The sequence below is a fragment of the Galeopterus variegatus genome, unplaced genomic scaffold (assembly GCF_000696425.1).
Source record: "Galeopterus variegatus unplaced genomic scaffold, G_variegatus-3.0.2 Scaffold242, whole genome shotgun sequence".
Classification (NCBI taxonomy): Eukaryota; Metazoa; Chordata; class Mammalia; order Dermoptera; family Cynocephalidae; genus Galeopterus; species Galeopterus variegatus.
Window position 1 is genome coordinate 131,614 of NW_007726353.1, and position 16,742 is coordinate 148,355.

The window sequence follows — 16,742 nt, forward strand, 5'->3', positions numbered from 1 at the left end:
AGCTAACCGGCCATCCCTATATGGGATCTGAACCTGTGGCCTTAGTGTTATCAGCACCGCACTCTCCCGAGTGAGCCACGGGCCGGCCCATCAATACCTGATATTTTCTTATTTGCATGTTTTCTGTCTCAACTCAACCAGTTAATAGAGATACCTTAATTTGTTGAAAGCTGTGTCTTCTGGTAAGCAACTCAGTTGATCAGATGAGTTTGGGAAAGAGAGACAATAAATGAACAAGCAGACAAATACATGGTTTTATACACTGTGATAAGCACCATGAAGGGAAAGAACACGATGCAGCATGAAAGAATAGGAAAGGAATGGGGCTGGAGGATCTTCACTGGGAGGTCACATGAGGCCACTCTGAAGGATGAAAAGCTATTGCCATGTTGGGTGTGAGGACACAGGTCTGTAGATCATTCCAGGCAGAGGAGACAGCATGTTCCATTGGTGCCCCTGTGTCTGCTTCATTCTCTGAGCTTCAGGAGTAAGACAAACTAGGGGGCTTTTGGAGCCTGGTATTACCACTGAGACCCAAACAGATCTGTGCTGGGTGGGATAACGTTTGAGTCGTGTTCATGGAACATGGAACTCTGGGCTGTCCTCTTACAGAACATAGTAAGAAAAATGGCTAGTTATTGGTTAAGGGGAGGGAAGAGTGCTTCAGCTCTGCCAAATGGTATCAGGAATCGTTTGTCTCTAGGTTACTGAGGTTGAGCTGGATCCTTACAGGACCACATCCATTTGGAATATCATACAAAAGACAGATTTAATGAAACACTAGGGAGAGACCCATCAGTCCCTTTGGTTCTCACTATAATGTATGTCTTTTCACTACAGCCATGGCCACAGAGCAGACAGGTAATAGCGGGTGATGGGGAGAGGGGCTGGGAAACTGCTATGCATGGCCAGTCAGTATGGTTTGTGATCTTGTGCTGGGTGAGAATTGGTAGTAATGATTCTTCTCTGATTGTGGGTATGAACATGGGGCCTTTCGTATCCAGCAAAGAGACTCTAAGGGATCCCCTTCTACCTGCTGGAACCGAGGCTCAGAGCTCATATGCTTGGAAGAATTGCTGAATAGTTCCAAGCTTCTGAGCCTAGGGACAAGTCATCCTCATTCCCACAACTTTTCCTCAGTTGCCCAATGAGGTGACCAGAGGAAATAGAGACATCCTGTGGCAGCATTTCTTTCTGACTGTGGTGGCCACTACTCTTAGTATACAGAGAAATGGCTGCCATAGAGTTGGTTTCCATTTCTAAAAGAGGAAAAATCACGTGTGAAAAGTTTATTTGACAGGGGTTCAGGAAATCTGTCCCTGAGTTATACTTGTCTTATCTTTGCCGAGCTCTGTTTTCCTGGGATTGACTTGCTTTATTGTGTAGAGTTCCCGGCACCCAGCAAAGAGGTCAGAGAGAACATCATGTCTGAGCATCTTCTTGGACATTTCTTTGCCTCAGAGACTAGGTTCCAGCAGAGTCATAATTTGCATGTGCTGGCTGCCTGGGTGGCATGGAGTTTGCGTCACGTGCATGTGGCATGGAACTCTGGGCTCTGTCTCATAGTAGGAAAAGTTGGGGTGGCGGGGGGGGGGGACTTCAAAAGGAGAAGACTGAGCAAGATTTTTTCCTCTTTTTGCTTCTTTCTCTCCCCATCCCCCTTCCCTGCTTCCTGCCCCTTTCATACCATGAGGCCTTGAACAAATCACTCAGATTTCTGGGTCTTAGTGTTTGCTTTGTACATTATAATATGAACCTAATTTCTAAAGATCCTCCATTGCTAATGTTCTAAGGTTCTGTAAGTAGTAGCAAAGAAGTTTTTATATAACTTTAACTAGATCAGGCTGTACCCTCAAGCACCACAAGAAAGATTACTTTATGCAGTCCAGGCAAAGAATCACATGTCCATGTTGTAAAAGCTTCAAAACATACCTGTTTGGTCTTTCTCCTCTATGGTAAAGCAGTTAACTGTAGTTCTTTGTGATGGGAGTTTTGGGGAGCTTCCTTTTGAGAGCAGCAGGAAGCCTGCCCTGAAGTCTCATATACAGCCAAGGGTATGTCACTCTTTGGCAGACATACTCAAAAACTAGTTTTATGGGCCATAGTGGATCCTAGGCAGCCTGTAACTATTTACCATTTATTGATGTTTACTTTGGACCCAGGTGGTAGTCCATTTCTCTCTCTCTCTTTCTGTGTGTGTGTGTGTGTGTGTAACACCACTTTTTAACCAGCTGGGCTAACTGGCCAGCCCAGTGGCCCACTTCTTCCTGGTTGTGAACCCAGTGGCCTGGGAAAGAACAGCGAGCCCTCTGTGTGGTGCCTTCAAAAAAGGAAACAGCTGCTTTTCAGTGGCAGTTCTGTCCTTGTGATGATGCCTTTAGCTGGAATCCTCTGTCATTGCTTCACTGGAAGTGAATAAGTCAAGAGTGTAAAAAGATTTATTCCAGAACCACAATGTTGTATAGCAGGTGTTCTTATTCAAAATTATGGACTCCTTTATAGCCAGAGATATCTGTCTCTGCAGTGAAAATCCACAATAGGCCTCTTGTAGGAGAGAGGTATAAAGCATGTACTGGACTGAGCAGCACTGCCTTGAGACAATGAGGAGCCCACCAGTGAATCAACTGCCCCAAAAATGCTGATGGACAGACAGACAGGCAGGTCCTGGGATCAGAATGGGGTCCTGTAGAAACTACCTAACATTCTTTTCTTGCATAGGACTGATGGACGGCGCTGGTCTTTGGCCTCTTTGCCTTCTTCAGGTTATGGAACCAACACTCCTAGCTCCACCGTCTCGGTAAGTAGCCAAATCTGTGGCCATATGTCCTTCACCCTGAGAAAGTACTTCCCTACAGGTTATCACTACCTGTCCAGTGTTGCAAAATGGTTCTCAATTTTTTCTCCAAACGCAAACTCAAAAAGGTTCCTTGGGGATGAGACTGAGTGGGCCAGAGGGCTAGTGACCCTTAAAAGCCATCGTGAGATCTATAAATGCCTTCGGAAAGTATGGACCAGTACCCTCTCTGATTGTCATTTATTCCTCCTGGAGTCAGAGGAGGACTTGAGGATGGACCTTTGCTCTGACAATGAGGCCAGGCATAGGGGCTACCAAGCACAGTTCCCCTACTCCCCCTAACCTTGTTTCTAGAACTGTAACTGGGAGCATGTCCCAAAGACCTGGTAGACCCTCTCCCTCTTTTTTTTTTTTTTTTTAAACCTTTTCCTTTCAAAAAAAAAAAAGGAAGAGTGATTCTTAATTTGATATCCAAGTTCAATGTGTATCAGCAAAAGGCTGGCCCGTCTCTAAAACTTTTACTTATATTTCGTTTAGAGAAGTTTTGGACTATAACACAACAGATGTCCTAATTGTTACTATGCACAATTGACCCTAAAGTGAGCCCTCCTCATTGAGCAACTTTTTAAAATTTTTTAATTTTATTATTTATTTATTTATTTATTTTTTGTCCTTTTTGAGACCGGCCGCACCGCGCTCAGCCAGTGAGCACTGTGAGCGCACCAGTCATCCCTATATAGGATCCGAACCCGCAGCGGGAGCACTGCTGCACTCCCAGCGCCGCACTCTCCCGAGTGCGCCACGGGCCCGGCCCTGAGCAACTTTTTTTTAAAACCTAGAATGACAGTTGGCAATTTTTTTCTGCAAAAGGCCAAATAGTGTTTTAGACTATGCAGGCTATACAGAAATAGGCCATAGACCTTAGGACCCTATCCCCATATCTTCTAGCATTCCTCAGGTCTTCTATGCTCAGTTTGTCTATATGCATGAATTCCAAGCAGAGAAAAGGAGTATCATTTCCTCTGTTGACTTAGATATTACTCTTAAATCAACCCAAAGATCTCATTGGGTTGATTTATATATATATATATATGTATGTATGTATGTGTGTGTGTGTATATATATATATATATATATATATATACACACAAATATAAATATATATAAATATAAAAATTATATATTCCTGTTCAGTAAGTTTTAATAGATTTAACTTATTGCTCCAGCTTATTGGGATACTTTAAAATACCAGTATACCAGTTTTGCCCACCATAATTTACATTTACCACACCAGCTTCATGTTAGCTGCAGTTGGGTGAGAATTCCTTTTGCAACTTCGATCCAAATCATTTATAAAAATCATTTATAAAATGTGGCCAAGACAGGGATGGGGAGAGAGAGGGGTTAACAAGAAATTGGTAAAGGGCCACAAAAAATGATTACATTGTGTATGTGATTACATTGTGTTGAATATACTAATTATCCTGATTTGAGCATCACATATTGCACACAAGTATTTATATTCAACACTGCACTCCATAGATATGTACGAACAATTGTTTCAATAAAAAAAATTTTTTAAATAAAAAAAAATTTTTTTTTTTTTTTTTAAAAAGATGACCGGTAAGGGGATCTTAACCCTTGACTTGGTGTTGTCAGCACCACGCTCACCCAGTGAGCGAACCAGCCATCCCTATATGGGATCCGAACCCATGGCCTTGGTGTTATCAGCACCGCACTCTACCGAGTGAGCCACGGGCCGGCCCTAAATAAAAATTTTTTTAAAATGCAGCTAAGACAGAGCCCTGTGAAGACCTCCCACTAGCTGTTTACAGCTTCATGTATTATATAACATTCCATGAGAGAAGCTTGCACTGTTCGCCAAAAAAATACTGAGTTCTTACATGGTATTGACCCTGTGGCAACAGAGTTCTTAGTGTGGTGCTGCAGCTTTGACTATAAATGGATTTGCTATTTAAACCCCAGATCCTTGATCAGTTTGTAACTAGAAATTGGTCCGACAGTGTTCGACTTGACTGCTCTCTTCTCCAGTCTTGTCAGGTACAAGGTGAATTCCCCGATCCTGGTGCTGACTGTGTTGCCTTGGCAATAGCTGTGTCTGTGGGAGTCCTGTGTAGCACTGGCACGCTCCCTCAGGTGGCCTATTGTGGCTGGCAATGGGCACTTGTCAGAAATCCCTAATCATCAAGCCATGTGTAGAATTCATGATTGTTTTCAGGTCAAGTCTAATCTTTGGGTTCTAGATCTAAAAGTAATTGTCTTCTCTGCTAGATTTTCTCTGCCTGCTGGTGTCCCTGGAGTCTGGGCACACCCATCACAGCCTCCACAAAGCCAGTTCTCCTCTGGATAACAGCCAAAAGGAAACATAGCTCAGCCATCCCAGGGGTGATTCTCTCAAGGTTGTGGAAAGGAAAACTTAAGGAGATTTCATTCACAGCTGGGCATACCTAGAACATTTCCTGAGCCAGGAAGCATAATTTCTTAATTATTTAGCATTCCAACTAGCCAGAAGCTTCATTAAAGGCAAAGGGCCCACGCAGAAGAATCTGCTTTCTACCACCTCAGGAGGCTTCTAGGTCATTAGGGAGTTCTCATACTTCATGAAGGTCTGGGTCCAACTCCCTGCGTGACTCTTGAAGGACTCTAGTATTTAGGCTTCCTCAGGACTGTGGGCTCTAAAGAGTGAGAGATGAACAAGATCGTGTACAATCAAAGCTAAAGGGAGCAAGAGAAAGAAGACCTGCTTTGGGTTTACATTGACTGGGAAGCCCCTGACCGTTTTCAGTCCTTCTTCATTCCTAGACTTCCCTTGGACATGTCTTTAATGCTGTTTCTTAATGTTTTCCCCTCTAGTCATCGTGCTCCTCACAGGAAAAGCTGCATCAGTTACCCTTTCAGCCTACAGCTGATGAGCTGCACTTTTTGACAAAGCATTTCAGCACAGAGAGTGTACCAGATGAGGAGGGACGGCAGTCCCCAGCCATGCGGCCCCGCTCCCGCAGCCTCAGGTGAGGGTCTCCCTGCCTACTGTCCCAGTACCTGTGGATCTCAGCCAGTCTGCATAGCACAGGCATCAGCACCTTTATTCCATAAAGAGCCAAGGTAGTAAATATTTTAGGCTTTGCAGGCCATAAGTCTCTGTCACAACTACTTAACTCTGTTGTAGTGTGAAAGCACCCACAGATAGTATATCAACTTTATTTACAAAAAAGGCAGTAGACCACATTTGGTCTGTAAGCTATAGTTTTCCAACCCCTGGCATAGCACACTGGCCAGCTTTAGTGAGTGAAGTCCAGTGAAGGCCAATACATCACTCCAAGAAGTACCTGATGATCCTGTCAAGTGGTCCCTCTCTTTTTTGCTTTAAAAGTACTTTAGACTCCATTCAGTAAAAGGAGAGTAATAGTATCATCAATTCTGATGGTTACCTGGTTGCAGAACCTGTAGGCACAGGGTGTGTAAGCTAGGCTAGCTAAAAACTTTGCTGTTAAAGACACAGGTAGCTGGCTTGGGGAAGAAATCCATTTCAAAAGCAGAATTAAATGCCCATCTGAATCTATTGCCTGAATCACCTGGGTCCACCTTCCTCAAACCAAACAAACCTTAATAGCTGATTTATCTGTGAATTCCTTCAATTAATCATCCATTCTCTTTGGCATTAGCTGGTAAATCTGTGCCAAAATTCTAGGTTGACGAAGAGGATAGAGATTCAAATGAGCGTGGCTTTAATGACTGAGCCCAGCTTTCCAGGGTCCCTAGGAAGTACAGATTTAGTATCCCTAATCTGAAAATCCATAATCTTCCAATGAGCATTTTCCTTGAACATCATGTGGGTGCTCAAAAAGTTTTGGACTTTGGAGCATTTCAGATTTTGGATTTTCAGAGTAGGGATGCTCGACCAGAAAGTATCTGCAAATATTCCAAAATCTGAAAAACTCCCAAATCTAAAACACTTCTGGTCCCAAGCATTTTGGATAAGGAATACTCAACCTGTAATGAATTGGCTAACATGTGCTGTTGGAGTCACAGAGGAGTGGTTCCTCCCAAGAAGAATCCCCTCAGGTAATGTTGACACCGTGAGTCACATGGCATGGGCTAGGCCAGACCACAAAGACAGGTTCAGGTTCAGAAAGTGATGAAGAGGGCCGGCCCGGTGGCGCACTGCTACAGTGCACCGCTTGGGAGCGCGGCGGCGCTCCCGCCGAGGGTTCGGATCCCACATACAGACCGGTTCCCGCTCACTGGCTGAGCGAGGGGTGGGCGCAGCACCGAGGGTTGCGATCCCGTTGCCGGTCCCGGTCCGGTACGGGCGCGACACTGAGGGTTGCGGTCCGTTGCCGGATACGAAAAAAGACAAAAAAAAGGAAAAAAAAAAAAGAAAGTGATGAAGATGGCGAGTGAGACTTCAGTGAACAGGATCAAGAATACAAATGAGTGAGTGTGGACTCCAGTGCCTTTCTTTGTCTCATAGAAGAACACCGGAATCTTGGTGGTCTCGTCAACCCACACAGAGTAAAGGGTATGTTTTAGGAAAGTTGAGATTGAGAAGACTGCAGTGATGCTCAGGGAAATTCATACTATATTACTCTTAAACCCTTAGTAATGAACATCAGTGTAGCAGGCAGAACATGGCCCACTCCAGGGAGGAAAGGCAAAGAGGAACAGTTCTGAATCTAGCCCAGCTGGGATCACCTGTCAGGGGCAGTAAACTGGGAAGGACCCAGATATCAGTTCAACGTGTGTAGCTCAAACTTTGAAATCCCTTAAGGAGATATAACCGCACATAGGCCGGAAGGGAAGATACTTAAATAAATTAAGGCAGAAAATATGTTGCCTCCCTTCTATAGATGACCCAGACTTATAGCTCACTATAAGCTGGATTGGCCTCACTCAGCTCCTAGGTCAGAGCCCAAATTAACCTCATTGGCTGCAGCTAGTTTGGAAAAAGATATAGGTGGGTATAGTCGAATACAGTCTTGCTTTGGTTGCTTTGATGGTAGTTTAATTTGGTTTGATTCCTAGAACATGCTGGGGTATGCCCCACCCCGCTGGCCAAAGCTTAAGAAGACACAGTCCTGTTCTGAGGGCAGTCATCCTAGGAAAGCCCCCAGTGGGCTTGGGAGTAGGATCCTCCTTTTAGGCCTTTCCAGATCCTGGCAGAGGTCTTTGTGAAAGCCAAGCTTCTTGCAGGAAGATAGCCTAGCTTCGGATAACACCATTTTGAACTGAAAAAGATGCATTGGGAAGCTCCAGGAATAAGGAAGGCTCTGGAACTCAGCACTAATTAAGGTGGAAGTGTGTGGGAGGGCAGGGGTTCTGAGGATAGCCATCTTTCTCCTTGATAGTTCCATGGCACTAAAGTAACACGATTGTTTCTTTCTTATTTAGTCCTGGACGGCCCCCAGTGTCCTTTGACAGTGAAATAATAATGATGAATCATGTGTACAAAGAAAGATTCCCAAAGGTAAGGTTCCATTTAAAAGGCAACTGGTAATGCCAAGGATGGCTGCCTACAGCCAGCCCTAACGGGAACACTCTAAGTAAGGGAATGAAGTGCTGCCTCAGAGGTAATGAAGAAGAACAGAAAGGTACCCAGAAGGAAGAGGATACAAGCACAGGGGCTTCCAAACTGCTTGAGAAGGAGGCAGCAACATGAGTTTGTTGACTGTACTTGCAGAACCTCTATTTCTCCACTGCCCACAGAGAGAGATCTAGAAGGGAATTTCAGAAAGGTCTTCCACCATATATTAAAGGGGAAAGAAAGAACTGAAGACCTTATTTCTCACCATGCATGTTAGGATCCATGAGTCAGAGTCCCCCCATTATAGGATTTGCCCTCTGGTAGCACCTTCATTCAATACCGATTTCTTAAGCAGTGCCTCATTACCAGGTGCCAGAGAGTGCACAGAGGTATGCTGGACGGACAAGAAGGCCAGAGAGAGCAGTAAGGTGGGAGCAGAGATCTCAGAGTTACTTACTAACATTTGGGTTTGCATTTTCAAGCAAGAAAATGCTGAGGGAGAAAGGTAGGTTACAATCCTGAGACAGCCGAGAAATAGTATTCAGAACTCTGCAGTTTGGCTATAAACCTCCTTGTATGTGGAACTAGGACTTTTTTTCCCATTTGTATTTCTTTCTGAACACCACATGCCTATGCACTCTGACCTGGTCTTCTGAAGATTGTCCCTGTTCCTGCAGAACACAGCCAGCTTTGCTCTCTCTTTATACTTTCCTGGGTCTGTCCAATCATCTCCATCTGGGTTGTGTGGTGTGTGGTTCCCTGCTCCTTTGGGAGGTCCTTCCTCTAGATTCAGGTACAATCTCCTGGACCCACATGGTGGCTTAGGGAGATGGTTTAACGCCTGTGTGCTTTTCCCTCTTGACATATACAGTGAAGCATAGAAATGAGGAAGAGCTCAGATACTGGAGCCAGACCGACTGAGTTCAAATCATGTTCTGTCATTGTTAGCTGTATGACCCTAGACAGGTTGTTGTTATTATTATTTTTTACTTTGGCACAAAAAATTTTTTAATAAAATCAGAATTTCTACATGTGATAGCATATGGTTTTGATTCTATGATTATTAAGTGTAATAACTTTATAACAATTTCTATGACAGAAAAGGTTATAGCTAGGAACTTGTTCACAGATGTGTATTTGTCATTTCCACATAACTATTCTGAGCCAGGCCTCCATTCTTCCCTGCTGGGGATCCAGGCTGGCTCATGTTTCTATCCTCAAGCCCCGAATCCCATCTTGGCATCTGTGACCAGGCAGGTTCACACCTTCAGTAAACCCTTTCTGAGCATCTGTTTCTCTCAGTTGGATCCTAGGGTTAAGTAAGAGGATCCTGAGATAAGTAAAATTCTCTCTGACTTGAAAAACTTCCCTGTCTAGAGAAAGGTTTAGAAATCAGCAGTGTCCATATGCTAACTTTACACAGGCAGGACGTCCAGTGGAAGCACAGAGGAAAGGAAACCCTAGTTTGCCTGGGGGAATGAAAGACTTCCCTGAGGAGAGATGATGCTGGAACTGACATTAGAAGGAGTAATAGGAATTTTCCAGACAGGCTTGGCAGGGTGAAAAGGCTACACACAGGGATCGGCATAAACAGACAAGCATGAAACAGCACAGGAAAGGAGGAGAACAGCAAACACATCCTTGTCCCTAGAGCAAAGGAGCATGCCGTGCTGGGGGACAGGCAAAGCTGGGTGATAGAGGACCTCGCGTATGATGCTAAGGCATTTTGACCTGACTCGAAGGTGATCTTTTCACTCCTCAGTCATCAGGTTTTCACGATGCTTTTACCAGGTCCTTCAGGCTTCGCTACAACTGAGCTAGGACTAGAAGGGAAGTGTCTCTTTTCTTGCTTATTCCCAGGCCACTGCACAAATGGAAGAGCGACTGGCAGAGTTCATTTCCTCCAACACTCCAGACAACGTGTTGCCCTTGGCAGACGGGACCCTGAGCTTTATCCATCATCAGGTGATTGAGATGGCTCGAAACTGCCTGGATAAATCTCGAAGTGGCCTTATTACATCACACTACTTCTATGAGCTTCAAGAGAATTTAGAGAAACTTCTGCAAGATGTGAGTGTCTTTGTGTGGGGTCTCTGGTGAAACCTGCACGCAGTATTGGATCATTAGTCCCAAACTAAGATCAGTGCATAGTGGTGTTCCCAGTCTTCCCAGCCTGCTTGCCACCACTAGGTCTACTTGCTGGTGTGCAGGGTCTACTACCAAATGTGGTGCTGATGGACTTAGATTCCTCCTCAGTCCCCTGAATTACCAAGAGAAGCCTGCTTGGTATCAAAGGAACTTAGTTCTGTGAGTCCATTCTTTTCAAAATCCAAAGCTGTATTACTCTGCCTGAGGCTCCAACATTGGTAGTATTCATAAGTATTTCACTAGGGGATGGGTTTCCCTAAGCCAAAAAGTGGCCCCAGTGTCTGTGGTGAGCTCTCTTCTACTAGAAATATTTAAGCAGAGCCTTCAGACTGTTTCTGCTCAGCCAAGGGAAAGCAGGCCTGAGACTGGCACTATGGGTTTTTCCATTTGCACGGTGAGAAGTTCTCTAGTGGGGACTTAAATGTTTAGAGACCTGATCCTCCCACTGTGAAACATCTCTGAGAGGCTAAAGGCAAAGTAATCCAGAGAAGGTGAAGACCAGCACGTACACTGAGTTCTTAACCACTGCTTCATGCTCCAATGTTTGCTTTGTTATCAGCCTCTCAAATAAGGTGGTCAGAAGCCCTTCCACTCAGATCACAGTTGCCCCGTGTTATACCATCAGTACTATTCGGGAGGAGAGGATGTGCCAATTTCCCCAGCACTCTTCATGTCTTTAGAGTATTTTGTAGTCCAGAACCCCTATTGCTGTTAAATGTTGGAAGGGTTCTCATATATAAAAGATAGCAATTGTTCTCTGTGCCCCTAAAAGACATAACTAGCCCAGCGGGCAGCAGTTACAGTGAGAAAGGTTTAGTTTAAATAGATGAAAAAGTACTTCCTTCTACAAAAATATCTTTTTCTGGGCTGGCTGGTTAGCTCAGTTGGTCAGAGGGCAGTGTTATAACAACAAAGTCAAGGGTTTGGATCCTCATACCAACCAGCTGCCAAAAACAAAAACAAAAATCTTTTTCTGATTTCAAAAGGAATGTTTAAATTCAAACATTGTAGAAGTATGACTTTAAAAAGCCAAAGTCCCATGAAAATCACTGCAGCTGTTTGATTCCATTCAAGAATAACTTTCTAACAGTTTTCCAGCAATTGATAGGGATGCCACAGGGACATTTAGGAATCAGAGAGTTCTGCATCAGGTAAAAGATTAAAGTAGAGGAACTTCCAAGATTCCTTGTACATCTTAAGATTGATCTTCTAAAATGCTAAAGTCAGAGCCTTGTCCAAAACCTTCAGTCATTTTTCAGACTGACTGCCCCTGGGGGTAGGTCGTTTGGTACAGAAGGAAGAGCACTGAATTTGGAGCCAGTTTGTTCATATGTTCCCTAATTTGCTAGGCCCTTGGAATATATAAAAAAAAATATTCAGCGCACGCTCTGTCTCAGGGAATTTGCCATTGACAGGGCTACAGACCCATCAACATGTGCTTACAATAGAAATAACAGTTATCATTTATAGATGTGTACTATGTCCTAGGACCCTGAATGCTTTACATGAATTATCTCACTTCCATTTATTATACTACAATGTGACTGACAAGCACCAAAGAGAGGTAGGTTCTGAGTGCAGAGGAGGATGTGCTGACTCTGCATGGAAAGTTCAGGGAAGGTTGAGTCTTGACAGATGAGTTCATTAAACGTAGGAAACAGTGTAAATAGCCTCTCCAATGTAAAAATGAACCTTGGTACATTCCAGAAATTGCAGATAAACTAGTTTGGCATGACTAGAGTGAAAGATGCCTGCAGGGAAAAGTTGATAGATGTTTTTGAAGAGTTAGGCTGGGGTCCAGGTGATGATGGGCCTTGCAAGGAGCTTAGATTTTATCATGAAGGCAATGGGGTATCATTCAGTGGTGTTAAATTTAAAAATGACATGAAGGTCCTAAATGTACAGATGAAGAAACTGAAGTTTAAAAGGCTAAGTTAGCCCAAGATAACTCACTTCTTAAGTAGCAGAACTAGACCCCAAACCCAGGTTTGTCTTATTCCAGAGCCTAAGATCATACATTTTTCAAACACTTAGTCAACAAACATTGACTGACATTTGCTATTATAGGAGGCACTATGCTAGGCTTAGCATGTGAGAGAAGAGAAAAGAGAGACATAGCCTCTGTACTCACAAAGCCCTATAGTATAGCTGCAGAGACAGCTCATTATAAAACAACATGACAGTACCATGTGGTGTGAGCAGGCAGCTAGGCGAACATAAAAAAGGGAGCAATTACTTCTTGTTCATATGTGTGTATATATGTGTGTTGGGAGGAGGGGACTTACATGAGGCTTCACAGAGTTGATGATATTTGGGCTAGGGCTTAAAAAAATAGACACGAAAAAAGACAAAAAAAAAAAAAAAAAGGAAAGGTAGGTAACTTTGTTGGAATTCCCCCTATTATTATTAGCCCTCAAATTCTTATTAAACATCAGTTATAATCCAAGCAACTTTTTAACCTCTAGTGATGAAAAGTTATCCATTGAGTAGGTATTTATTGGGTATCTGTCATGTGTCAACCAAGGGATAAAAAAAGAACAAGCAAGACCCTGCGTTCATGGGTCTTATATTATGTGGAAGTAAGGGAGAAGATAGAACATAAATTATTTTAAAGGTAAACAATAAAAACTTTTAGATATTGATGACTGTAATGCAATACAAGGGATTAAGATAGGGTGAAGTCAGGTGAGTAACTAACTGCCTTTTTTAGGATGGGTAGGAAAAACCTCTTTAAGGAGGTCGATATTAAAGTTGAAAATTACAAATGAAGACAAAAGTCAGTCATTTGAAAATAGAGGAGGAGTATTTAAAGCAGCAGAACAGTTGGTGCAAAGGCCTTGTGACAAAGACTAGTTTGGCAAGTTTGAGGAACAAAAAGGCCACTTTGACAGAATCAGAGGGGGAGAGAAAGAATGATTGAGGTGTGGTTAAAGAGAAAAATGGGGGCCAGCCTGTGGCTCACTCGGGAGAGTGCGGTGCTGACAACACCAAGTCAAGGGTTAAGATCCCCTTACTGGTCATCTTTTAAAAAAAAAAAAAAAAAAGATTTCACCAGCTGCTCAGCTTCTCTCTCCATTTCATAACCAAAAAAATTTTTTTAAAGTCTTCATTATATTTTTTCTTTGTAACCTATTCACTACTCAGTCTTTGCCTTCTAGCTTCTTCTTACTATTCCACTAAAACTGTTCAGGCAAAAGTCACCAAGGACTTAATTGGCTAGTCGCCAATTAGTTCTTCTTGAAACTTTTCTCCCCATGGTTGTCAATTCACTGCTCTCTCCAGTCTTGTTGACTCTTCACAGGTTCCTTCTGTCTTTCTCTTAAATGCTGGTGTTTCACAGGGTACCGTCCTGAGTGTTCATCCTCCTCTTGCTCCTTTCTCCACACTCTCCCTCTCATCTGCTCGCATGTCTTCAGTTGTCATCCACCCACCGAGGACTCCCACATGTGGCTGCCACCCTTACTGTTCTGAGCTCCCGATCATACACCCAGCTGCTTACTGGACTCTTCCACTTTGACTTCCCCATGTCGATGTGTTCTCTTTGGTTGCAAGTGATAGAAATTCAACTCAGAGTAGTTTAAGCAGTAAGGGGAAACTAATTATAAGGATAAAAAAGGATGGGTCTTAGAGAATTGAAGATAGAAATGCAATCAGACCTTTAAAAGGAACCAGAATTAGAAACCAAAAACTGTGGGAAGCTCAGGAAGTACTTATGTTTCCTTTTCTCATCTCTGTTTTTCCCTGTGCTTCTTTTTCTCTATCTCCACGGTAGCTTTCACCATCCCTTTTCACCCAAGTGTAGATTATACAGTTCTGCCACACCGATAGTAGGAGTTTTCTTTCTATCCATTTAAAAATTCCTAGGAAAGTAATCCATACTGGTCAGCTATTGGAGGTGGGAGGGAAAGTGTAGCCACACAATACAAATTTGGCTTCTAGAAGCCAGAGCAATTCTCAGAAAAGACAAAGGCTTCCAGGCAAAGCAAAAACCCAAGAAAGTAACTAACTAGTATATGTACTTCAAACTCTGCAAGTCCAAAATTGAACTTTTCTGCCTAGCTGCTCTTTCTCTAAAACCAAATGTAGTAGTATGTTCTTTACCTATCCTAACCTAAACTGCTAAATCATCTCATGGTTTCTACTTCATCTATGGCTTCACTGAAATTCTGCTAAAACTGAAGGTGCAGGTACCTTTTATTCCTGCTTCTTCCATCTCTCAGGGCTACTCAGTCATCTACCTCTTCAGTGGCCCAAGTCTGTCCACTTGTCTCCATTCTTACTGCCTTGACTTATGCCCTTTTCATCTGAATTATTGTAGTTGTCTTTTTTTTTAAAGGATCCGAACCTGTGGCCTTGGTGTTATCAGCACCGCACTTTCCCGAGTGAGTCACAGGCCGGCCCTGAATTATTGTAGTTGTCTGTTAAGGGGTTTTCCTGCTTTGGGGCTTGCCTTCTTTGGTTCACCCTCCACGCTGCAGCCAGAGTGATCTTTCTGAAATACCGATCTTGTCATATCACTCTCCAGCTTTGAGGTCTTTCTATTCCTTATAGTCTGTCTGGGGTGAAAAGTGAATATCGGTGAAGGCGCCAATGAGAGTTGTCCCATGAGCTGGGGTCTGGAGGGTAAGTGAAGCTTGTTGGGTGGAGGAGTAGATAAAGCTGTGTGTTTGTGTGACATTCCTTGATGTCACGTAGTGTTCTAAAGCTCACATAGTTCCTGATGAGTGACTTGCCTCTCTCTCATAGACAACTAGCCTTCTCCAAGTTCTTTGCTTTGCAGAGCTGTCTATACCACCAAATCGTTTCTCCCTGTAGTCAGCTTCTGCTTAGCTCAACCACACTGGACCAATAGATTGCTGAAGCAACTTTTGTCTTCTCTATAGGCTCATGAGCGCTCAGAGAGCTCAGAGGTGGCTTTTGTGATACAGCTGGTAAAAAAGCTGATGATTGTCATTGCCCGCCCAGCTCGTCTCCTAGAATGCCTGGTGAGTGGGCTCTGCTCTGGGAAGGTTAGGTGGGGAGATGGGCAGTTGTGGGGGTGCTGCACAGGAAGTATCCTGCTAGCATCAAAACTGGTGGCACCCACTGCCATTTTGGTTGCTGAGGTGTACTTATTTAAATATGATTTGCAAGCATTGTGGGACTAAACAGATTCTCATGAGGACAAATGGATGGTCCTGCAGGGTGTGGTAGGGGAAAGTATTAGTCTGGCTCACCCCTACACTGAGCAAACTCCAGATCGGGGGGCTTTGGGGACAAGGAACATCAAGGAGCACAGGCAAGTTTAGTTTGCACAAATTGAGTCCTTTATTTTCTCATTCAGCAACACTTTTCTGAGTACCTACTTCGTGCTAGACGTCTAACTGGAGATACAGACATGAATAAAGCAGAGTCCCTGATCTCAAGATGCTTCCTCTATAGTGGAGTTAGGGAGCATAAGGCATGTGGACATGTAAATAATAATTATATTATGAGAAGTCTTGCAACCAAAGTCGATTCAAGGTGCAGTGGGAACCTAGTGAAGGAAGTGCTTTATTCCTCCTAGGAGTGAACGTTCAGTGAAAGCTCCCTGGGAGACATAGGCTTATTCAGCCGGGATAAATGTAGTTTATCAAGTAAGAGACATGGGAAAGGGTGTTCAGTGGAGTACAAGGTGTGTTTGAAGAAGTGGTGAGGGATAAATCTGGAAGGTAGGCCATGGCAGGATCATGGAGGATATTGTCTCGGCTCAGAAGTTTGCACTATCCTTAAGTCTACTTGGAGCCACCAGAAAGTTTAGATAAGAATGCGACATGGTTAGTTTTACTTTTTTTTTTTTTTTTTTTTTTTTTTTTTTTTTTTTTACCAATTTTATTAAGGTATAACTTATATACAATAAAATATATCCCTTTACTCAAAAGTACAGTTCATTGAATCTTAACAAATATACGTACACTTGTGTAATCACTGCCACAGTCAAGATAGAGAACATTTCTATCACCTCAGAAAGTTCTCTTGCGCCCCTTTGCAGACAGCCCTTCCCCCTCCTGCTCCCAGGCAGCCACTTAAGAAAGATTACTTTGGCTGCAACATGGATAATGAATTGGAAGAGAGGGCAGGATGTACCAGGGAAGTGAGCGCAGAGGCACTTAAAGCAGTTTATGTGAGCTGGGGTGGCCAAAACAAGGACAGTCGTAGAACAGAGAGGAAGAGGTGGATAGAGAAGCATGTATCAGGTAGACATTCTGACCAGATGGAGTCTGTGAAAGAATAAGAAGT

The 16,742-nt window shown here is 43.5% G+C and overlaps 1 protein-coding gene across 3 annotated transcripts in view; it reads left to right on the top strand.

The window, feature by feature from the left end:
- MAST2 (microtubule associated serine/threonine kinase 2) overlaps positions 1-16,742 on the top strand; it is a 135,113-nt gene that overhangs the window by 104,709 nt on the left and 13,662 nt on the right. Inside the window, exons 4-9 of one of the 3 annotated variants that reach the window (XM_008566433.1) lie at positions 841-861; positions 2,719-2,797; positions 5,669-5,823; positions 8,204-8,279; positions 10,197-10,406; positions 15,368-15,469. In XM_008566433.1, coding sequence (XP_008564655.1) covers positions 5,798-5,823; positions 8,204-8,279; positions 10,197-10,406; positions 15,368-15,469 — 414 coding nt within the window. In that variant the 5' untranslated portion in view covers positions 841-861; positions 2,719-2,797; positions 5,669-5,797. Of the gene's footprint in view, positions 1-840; positions 862-2,718; positions 2,798-5,668; positions 5,824-8,203; positions 8,280-10,196; positions 10,407-15,367; positions 15,470-16,742 lie in introns of those variants that run through there. The other 2 variants (XM_008566434.1, XM_008566435.1) reach the window with 2 other exon arrangements.